Below are 9,662 nucleotides of genomic sequence, written 5' to 3'. Positions count from 1 at the left end.
TATATATATAAGTACTATTTTATCTAATCAAATAATAATTGATACTCTAAAGCTAAATGTTACAAACCATTAAGGGGTTTTCTAATTGGGACAATTGCTGAGGCTTTATAGCTGGCCTTGTACAAACTACAAAAGGCTACAAAACCCAGTTAAAAAATAAAGAAAATGTTACAAATCAATGACGTGTTCACTCTTGACTGGGTTGCATAGCACATTATTCACGTTTTGTTTGTAGCAGAGCCCAACCTCCCTTGTTAGGGGGGCCTTGGGGCAAAGTGTTTACCAACACATTCCAACATTATCACTGTTCACATATCTGATATCTCGTCACAGTGTTCACATATCTGACATCTCTCACGAGAGATGTTTTGAATGTATGCTGAGATGTGCATGTAGGACATTTTTAGGGCTCATTTCATGGGGATAGATTTGAATTTCTCATCATAAGAGAGATTGGATCTGCTCCTCACACAGGACATCTTATATGCATATCTCATCATGCATTAGGAACATCTTCCATGTTTATAGGTTATTATTCACAGGAAATGTTCCCAATGCATGATGAGATATGCATATGAAGTCAGTGTGAGGAGTAGATTCCAATTCATCACAAGACTGAGATTCCCAAGTCCCAACACAGAAATAGTTTTTTATTGGGAGGAGATCAAGATTCATAAAGTAGTGTTTTGCATGTGGTATCAATAGTAGCTTTATAAGTTTATATAGATTTTAAGTGGAGGTGGTCTCATAAAGGGACATCTGCAGACTGCTTTATATGTAGCACTAGATTATATAAAGGAGTGAGGATCTTCTCCTCATAGAGCACGCCTCACACTGACCTAACAGTCTGTGCGCTGACGTAACAGTCTCTCTTGGTTGCACGTCGAAAACATCTCCTACACACTACAAAAAATAAATCCTAATCCCATATAAAGGTTCTTGATTTTTTTTTGATACAATTATGTATGAAAAAGGGGTTCAAGATATGGACCAAGAAATTAGAATGATAAGCATGATAGCGAATAAGGTATTATTTATGTCAAAACCATTTTCATATCATATGTTTTTCACATCATACATTTTCCCTTAAAAAAAGATACAGGAACCTTGGCGTAGCACCATATTCAATCCCAATTCCAAAAAATCTGTTGGAAAGGTTGACGTTGAATCCAAAGTTATTTGCCCCTTTCCAGCTAATTAGTCTGATGCTAGATTCCTTTCTCAACAAATATGAGTATACGACTTTTCTTCAGCCTTCAGTCGGAATTTTCATTCAATAAGGGAGCGTTCTACGATATGAGTATTTTTGTTTTTATTTATTTTTAGAACCGCTACATGCCTACATCAGCAAAAAAGAAAAATATGTTTTTGAATTCTGTTTTCATTTTCAACGTAAAAAATAAATTGATTTTGTTTTGAAAAATAATACATATTTTGAAATTAACAAAATATTGGTTTTAAAAAAAATCAAATTTTTTAGTATAGAAATTATATGATTTGTAGAACATAATGTTGAATAATCAGATGAAAACATATTTTTGAAACCATATTCAAGAACATGTTTTTTGTTTCAATTTCAAAAATAAAAAACATGAACATAACCAAGAACATGTTTCTTGTGTTTTTGTTTTAAGAAATAATCTGTTTTCAAACAAGATCGTTTTGATTTGTTTTTAAAACTGGCAACAAGAAAAACAATTCACATTATACAATACTCCCTAAAAGAATTGAGCTTTTCACAAATCAAGTTTTTCATGAGTTATTTGAGCTCGACTCGTGAAAAAGTTCGATTCGGCTTGGTTTAAACTAAGTTTGAAGTCAAACTTGAGCCCAATATATAGACTCGCTTACTAATTAAGTTGAACTCAAGCTCGATATATAGACTCATTTACTAATCGAGCTAAGCTCGAGCCCAATATATAAACTCACTTACTAATTGAGCTGAGCTCGAGCTCGATATATAGATTCGTTTACTCACTACAAGAAAATAGAGTTCTAGTGGCAGTTTTCGACCTGGAAATTTGGCGATTGCCGCTGGAAAAGATGGATTTTTAGCGGCAGTCAATTAAAACTGCTGCTAGAGTCCAAACAATTGCCGCTAAAATATTCCTCCCACCCTCTCTCGCTCGCTGAAAATATTCACGCCACTCCCATCCTCTTTCTCTCTCTCTCTCTCTCTCACAGTTGTTCATTCCTCTCTCGCTCTCCCTCGCTCTCAATATGGTAATAGGTTTAATGATTCTTCTGAGATGTTAGATTTCTCCGTTTAGTTCGAGCCCATCAAATTTTGATTGAGACGTAAAAAACATTTGCACCGTATACTATAGGAAAGTCAAAACGAAAAAACACCAACTGTTTAGTTTATCCTTTTTTCAGAACTAAACAAGGTTGTTTTCTTTGTCCCAGATTAACCTCACTAATCCTCTATTTTCTCCTTTTTGTTTGTCTGATTATCTTATAATCAATGAAAGAAGAATCTATTTGGTTACAATGTCGTTCAAAGCTTTGTTCAGGATGTGGGCAGCCACAGGAGATCGCATATTAGCCTTGATGTGTCATGGTTCCAAACGGATTCGATTGAATAGGGCCCGTGGGCTAACCTACCTCTGGAGTTACTTATGGATGTGATCCAGAGAGTGGAGGATAGCGAGACATCGTGGCCTACGAGGAGAAGTGTCGTTGTTTGTGCGTCTATTTGTAGGTCATGGAGAGAGATTGTCAAGACTCTTGAGAAATGTAGAAAGGTTACCTTCCCTATCTCATTAAAGCAGTTTTTATGCCTCTCTCTCTCTCTCTCTCTCTTTTCAGATAATATTCTTTTGCTCTCTATTTTCTCTACTAATTTTCCTTTTTTTTGTTGTCATTGCTTCAACTTTGAATAGCCCGGGCCCCATGATTCACCCGTTCAGTGCTTTATAAGGAGGGACAAATCAACTTATACTTATTGGCTCTATCTTGGTCTTTGCTCTGGTATATGTTTTGTTTTGTAAATTTTTTCATTTTCTAAGACATTATTTTTATTGTCGTATTATATTTCTTTTGTTGGTCATTGTTTGAAACTTTGAATTGTTTATCCAACAAAAATTTCAATGTAATTAATTCAATATTGCTTGGGTGCTTATTTCCACAGCTTTAGTGCAGCCACGCTTGCCTTGCTCATGTGCAAATTGGGTGTCCGGTTCCATTTTCCCCTTGCTCGTTAGACTAGAAAAAGAAAATATCAATACAACATTTGTTTTATTTTCAGACCCCTAATTTATATGTTTGGGGTGAAAAAAATATGAATTCAGCATAATTTGATTCTCTTAGAGGTGAAAATTTGGGTATAAAAGCAAAAACCAATATTCATTCATATAACATTTTTTCTCTATCTAAGAAATTAGAAAGTTTTTGTCCTAAATACTTGATCTTTTGTTGCTTCTATGTTTTTGATGAATGGTAGCAATGAATGCCACAGTGCAGCACACACTGAATTGAGCTCCCAAAGACATTCTGAGACCCATTGAAAAAAAAAAAAAAAACATTTTTCTTTTGCCCTTTGATTGGAGATGTGCCTTCATCAGGCCCCTAAAATAGTTATTATTAACATCAAACATGATTATTTCTGAAATATAAATTAGAATCTAGATCATTTAGAGGTCAACAGAACCTGATCATAAATAGCTTGTTTTGACCACCGTTAAACTACAATTTTGAATTTAGCATTTCAGCTTGATACCATCTCCGTGATCTGTGGAAACTAACAAATCTGATTTGATAGAATAATTGCTGGTTAAGTTGGATCTTAAAATTGGTTGCAAAACAACAACTCTTAATTTTCCTTAAGTTGCAGATACCTTCATTTTGTAAGTAAAAGAAAAAAGCTCTGAAGCAAAATTTGCATTTGCTGCTATGATACTTGGATGTCTGTAGAAGGGAGCCACATCGTATTAGATACTTGAACTTTAAATGAAATTTGTATCCAATACCATATACAACCGTGTCCTCACTGAATCTGAGTAACATAAACTTGCTGGCCATAACAGCTGCAATGTTGGTGTTTAAATTTCAGAGGGCGTGTGACGGTGGCCTCTGTTAAGAATTTTCTGCTCGTGGCATCGGTGGATCCTTTCCAAAATGTCTCATTAGCAGAGCAGGAAAAGGTAATACTACAGTTTGGAAAGATTGGCAAAGACATCTTCACTATGGATTATTGTTACCCACTCTCTGCCTTCCATCCTTTGCTATATGCTTGAGCAGCTTTGACACTAAACCAGTCTACGAATGACCCCAATTCGTGTTATAGATCATTGCTATGGTACTTCCATGAAAGGTGGATGTAAATGGAAGTCCTTTTGTGTCTGCCACTTGTCATATCCGAGTACCTTAGTTGTGAGGAATTTAGTTTTTAAGAGGGCAATTTGAGCAATAATTTCTTGTTTTGTGGGTTGCAGTCGGTGGGTGGGAGTTAACCTGTAACACTTCCTCAGGAGTTTGTAGTTACCATCCATATCAAATTATTTTATTTCTTTAAATTTGCGGAAATCCTATCATACCAATTTTACTTGATATTAGAAGTTTCTACATTGACATGTAGGCACATGTACTGATTATTGAGTTGCTTGTTATACCAGGAATTTGCAACTGTTGGTGGAAAGAATTCAAAGGCTAAAGCAGAACGTAAGGGTTCTAAAACTGAAGGGGACAATATTCTGAAATTTTCAAAAACTCACTTCAGGGACGTGAAAGGAAAATAAAGTTCACCCAAATCTAACATCTGTACAAACAATGACACACCTCAGAAAGATCAAAAAGTTGAACTTATTGCCAAGGAGTAGGGATAGATGTCTGATACTGAGCTGTATCAATTCAATGAAGAAAAATGGATGGAGTGGTGTGCAGATGTCATGATTGATGAGCAAAAGACACTGAAATGTCTTCAGAGGTTGCAATATACCAGTGCAGATCTTCCCAAGGAAAAGGTTAATTCTTGTTAGTTGCATATTTTATTGTATTACTGTTTTCACATTTTATCATGATATTATAACTTTTTATCTGTTCAGGTGCTTTCCAAAATTCGGAATTATCTACAACTTCTTGGCAGAAAGATAGATGAAATTGTACAGGAACATGAGGAGTCATATAAGCAATCTAGTACGTAATTAGTTCTCATCCTCTTACATTCTTTCACAGTTGACTTTGGTGCTAAACGATTTATAAAACATACATGCATGTTTACCTTTATCATAGTAGTTTGATTATTATTGTTGATCGAGTTAAAGTGTGCTTTCCCGGTCTCTCAGCTCCAACCATTAGTTCTTTTTTTTATTTGGCCTTCTTATTGAAATCCAAACAAGTAGACCAACTTAATGGAGATTCTTTTTGTTTACAGGGATGACTATGCGATTGTGGAATTATGTTTCCTCCATTTATAATTTGTCTGGTGAGAGACTGCATCAGATTTATTCTAAACTTAAACAGGAGCAGAATGCTGTGGCAGGGGTGGGGCCCTCCCACCTCAATGGTTCTGTTTCTGGCCCCATGGACAGAGATAGTGATCCCAGTCAGTGCCCCTCGTTCAGCCACAGTAATGATAAGCCTAGAGGGTACATGAAGTTTACATTGCACCAACCTTCAGAAGCATTTCACAAAGAGCAGGATACTGGAAAGTCAGAAGCTTGGAAACGGAGAAGAAGAAATGATGTTAATGTCCAGTCCTCGTACCAACCTCTCGGCAATGGTAATCGGTTACATCAATCAAATGCTTCTGGAATTCTTGGGCGGGGCCCAACAGACAGTAGATTCTTTACTGGTGAGAGACACCAGACTCGTTTCCCTGCTGGGCAAAGTCGACCATCAGATATCAAATAGTCTTACCAAACCTTACATATACAGTGATGAAGTGCCAAAGAGTTTACTTCTGAAGAAGTAATTCTTTTTTCTTTTTTAAATTTATTGTAATTATATGGTCTTCTGGTGCATATAACAGTGGCCATTGCATTTGTTATTTCTTTTTGTTAATGGAATGAATTAATGGAATTTGTATTTTTTTTATTTCATTTCAATTTGGATGATTGAATATAAAATCGGTTATTTGAAGCAAATTAAAATCTTGTTTAGTAATTAAAAATAATTATAGGTTATTTTAAGCAAATTTCAGGTTATTTGGGCAGGTGTGAAAAAATATGTATATAATAGTTTTAGCGGCAGTTGGTGCATCTTTATCGGCAGTTTTTAAGTTTTACCGGCAGTCAGGAAACTGCTGCTAAAACTTTTAGCGACAATTGTTTTAGCGGCAGTTTGCTGACTGCTGGTAAAACATTCAGCGGCAGTTTTTAAGACTTTCATTTTTCTTGTAGTGACTAATTGAGCTAAGCTCGTGTTTGACATATATACTCGTTTCCTAATTGAGCTAAGCTCAAGCCCAATGAAACTCGACTTGTTAGGTTCGCTAGCATAATCAAACTTAATCATACATACATATGTACATACATACATACGTACGTACGTATGTACATATATATAATTTTTATTATATGTATAATAATATTTTTATTTTTATATATGATAATAAATAAATTATATTTTTATTTTTTATATGTAGTAATAAATATTATATATAATATTTTTATTTGTTATACTTATGATACTAAATAACTTTTATAATTCTTAATTTTTTGTATGTAAAATTAAAAAATAATTTTTATATGTATAATTTTTATTTTTTTATAGGAAGCTTGGCTTATAGTCGAGCTCGAATGTACGAGCTTTTAAGTTGAGTCGAATTTGAGCTCAAGTTTTTAACTTGAATTGAGCTCGAACTCGAGCCTAATATTGTTTTGACGAGCTGATCTCAAATAGCCAAGCATTCGGCTTGACTTGGTTCAAATCCACCCCCACGTTATTTGTGTCCAAACATCTTAGGGGCTCATTTTGAAAAGAATATAAATATAAATATGTTTAGTGTAAATACATATAAAATAATACAAAAATAGTAAGGTTTTGCATTCTATATTTCTAGTCTTTCCAAACTAAAATGTTTTGCTTCTCTTATAAATTTTTATTGGTTTTTTAAATGTATTGTCCTAGATAAGGGTGAGCAAGAAAAACTGAAAAATCGATTAACCAAACCGGTTGGTTTGGTTTCGGTTCGATATTCTTAAAAAACCGCTAATTTTGGTTTGATTTCAGTTATCCATTTAAAAAAACCGGCGGTTATTGAAAGTTCTGCCATCATTAAAGTTCGGCAGAGACTTTCATTGAAAATCGAAAATTTCATTGAAAGTTCTGCCAATAATCAATTTTTTATTTTTCTTGTCTTTTCCCCATACTACGAGTGTAGACTTTTTTGAATATTTTCTCTCTCTCAGTTTTCTCTTCTCTTCCAATCTTCTTCTTCTTCTTATACTGTTCTTATTCTCCACTCTATACGGCCGCACGGCCCGCACCAACCACCAGCACGACAACACCAAGTGGCAACACCGGCTGTCGCCGCCTTGCCGACAAGCAAGGGCTGATCTTTGTATCTCTCTTTTCTTTCTCTCACCTCTGCTCTCTGCGTCTCCGACAAGTTCTCAGACTCTGTGTCTTCGACAAGCGGCAACACCGACACCAACTAGTCTGGCATCGATAGCAACCACCGACACCAATTAGTCCGACATTGACAACAACCACCGACGGTTTTAGTTTTTTTTATTTATTTTAACTGCATAAAAAAACTAAAAAACCGAACCGCGATTAACCGATTGCATCGATTCGGTTTTAGTTTGAATATTTAAAAAATTGATCAGATCAGTTCAATTAATACCCCATATATATTGGGATAGATTCCCTCACCTTTTAGTTCTCAGCCGTACAACCTCATAAAAAATTCTTGAGGTGGCAATATTTATAAAAAAAAAGACCCTTTTATTTTGTGTATGGTGGCTCCCACTCTTGAGCCCGGATCTCCTGCCCATGAGAACCCTGCCCACGCCTACCCACAATACACCACCCCTCGTGAACTGGGAACATCTCCCCCTGCATAATACTATGCAGAGGATGAGATTTTCTCCATGTGTGGCTAAGATAAACGTGGGCAGGGTTCTCGAGGGCAGGAAATCCGGGCTCCCCACTCTTATAGTGAGATGAATGGGCACATTGAAATCGTTGAATCATTAGCACATTTTTCTTTTCCATTGTAAATTGGATGAAAATTTTGAGGATAAAATATAAAAACCTCCCCTGGATTTTTCAACAATAATACAAACCTTTCCTATATTTTAATTATAATAAAAACCTCCCCTCTAGTTTGAAAAAATGTACAATCACCTCCCTTCCATTAGGTTTTCATTGGGGAAAAAATGATGCAAAGCATTTATTTTTTAAATACAAGTTTTACCCTTTAAATTATCCGAGCTAGTATTAAGTCAATTTTGGAGATCCTGATTCTTGAGTGTGCAAAACTTGAAATTTATGTTGGTATTGTGTCTTATTTTGTAACTGCTAGATTAATTTTAATCTAACAGTTGGTGTGATCCCTCTTTAGGTCAAAGAGGTTTTACATATAAAAGTTTTTTTTTTTTTTTTGTATGTAGAATTAAGGCCTTTTTTAAAGAGGTGTAAGAGAAAAATACAGATAGGGATGGTAATGGGGTGAGTATCCCCGGCCCCATTGGGGATGGGGAATCCCGGACATGTACCCGCCCCGCAAGCAATGATCTGGGGACGGGTAATCCCCGATATTTCCCCGCCCCGATGATTGTATCCAACTCCAACTTCCAAATTTGAGTTGTTTATGTTCACTTATTCAGCTTCGAATCCAGTTTAGATACAATTGGGTATTGAATAGCATTAAAAAATCAAATTAAAAATGATCACATTACTCATTACTGTATATACTATTATTCCAAATTGACTCAAAATGACTTAGGAAAATAAAGAAAAAGCAAGAGGAAAATAACAGCCATTGAAGAGTGGCATCACAATTCACAAAACAAACAAGTAGACAGGGGACTATCTGCTTCTGTCCAACATTTTCGGGACGACTCATGTCCACCAGCAGATCTAGAGAGATGACAAACATTCTCCAGAAAACAAAACTCGAGGAAAAGCCAGTCACTTTGGAGTGCCCAATTCCTCAGAAATCAGTAGAAAAAACAATCACTTTGAATTTCACATCCAAGAGAATTTCTTGAAGCACCAAAAAATGGAGCTCTGCCAAATGTGGAAAACACAGAAAAATGCAACATCAGCAATAAAAAATTAAGATATATACATATTTTTTTCTGTTATTTAACCAAGAAAACAGATTCAGTAGGAGCTTATTAAAGTATAAGTTTGTAGCCTGCATGACAAAATGTCATGCTTAGGTAGTGGGTAGCCTATATGTATGTTGCATCTATATCTCTCGCAGCGTCAGTAGTAGAGGTAGGTACCAAGAAAAACATATTCTTCCACTGTAAATACTAGACAGAATCAATATTTATAGACCTCTCAGTGTTAGCATGTAGAGAATTGGAAGAAATGTCCTCTGCTTTTAAGTCCAAAGTCTCTTTTAATACAAACTGATAGCTAATAATCAATCCAGAATTTTGTGACCACAGTCATGTAGCTGTTTAACTAAACTAAAGAAGAAGGAATAAATTCTAAGGTTGATAAAAAAGTGCTATATAAGATGCGATTTTATTTTCTAACACGGATTT

At 35.3% G+C, this 9,662-nt stretch overlaps 1 protein-coding gene and 1 pseudogene across 1 annotated transcript; both read left to right on the top strand.

Moving 5' to 3' along the window:
* Positions 1-961: 961 nt before the first annotated feature.
* Positions 962-4,267, top strand: LOC148802219 (tubby-like F-box protein 5; annotated as a pseudogene).
* A 583-nt stretch (positions 4,268-4,850) lies between these two features.
* Positions 4,851-5,855, top strand: LOC104601321 (protein CHROMATIN REMODELING 5-like). Its single transcript, XM_010264610.2, has 3 exons — positions 4,851-4,961; positions 5,043-5,133; positions 5,372-5,855. The coding sequence occupies exons 1-3, from the start codon at positions 4,866-4,868 to the stop codon at positions 5,848-5,850; spliced, it is 666 nt and encodes a 221-aa protein (XP_010262912.2). The 5' UTR covers positions 4,851-4,865; the 3' UTR covers positions 5,851-5,855.
* The last annotated feature ends 3,807 nt before the right edge of the window (positions 5,856-9,662 follow it).

The sequence above is a fragment of the Nelumbo nucifera genome, chromosome 2 (assembly GCF_055504915.1).
Source record: "Nelumbo nucifera cultivar China Antique chromosome 2, China Antique-T2T, whole genome shotgun sequence".
Taxonomy (NCBI): Eukaryota; Viridiplantae; Streptophyta; class Magnoliopsida; order Proteales; family Nelumbonaceae; genus Nelumbo; species Nelumbo nucifera.
The sequence above is the reverse complement of the archived record's forward strand: the minus strand, read 5'-3'. Positions and strand labels throughout refer to the sequence as shown.

Excerpts from the sequence above, each read along its gene's own strand:
- LOC104601321 (XM_010264610.2), top strand. The coding sequence starts at position 4,866 with ATGGAGTGGTGTGCAGATGTCATGATTGATGAGCAAAAGACACTGAAA. Across the intron at positions 4,962-5,042 it reads CAGATCTTCCCAAGGAAAAG|GTGCTTTCCAAAATTCGGAA; the intron begins GTTAATTCTTGT and ends TTATCTGTTCAG. Across the intron at positions 5,134-5,371 it reads GGAGTCATATAAGCAATCTA|GGATGACTATGCGATTGTGG; the intron begins GTACGTAATTAG and ends TTTTGTTTACAG.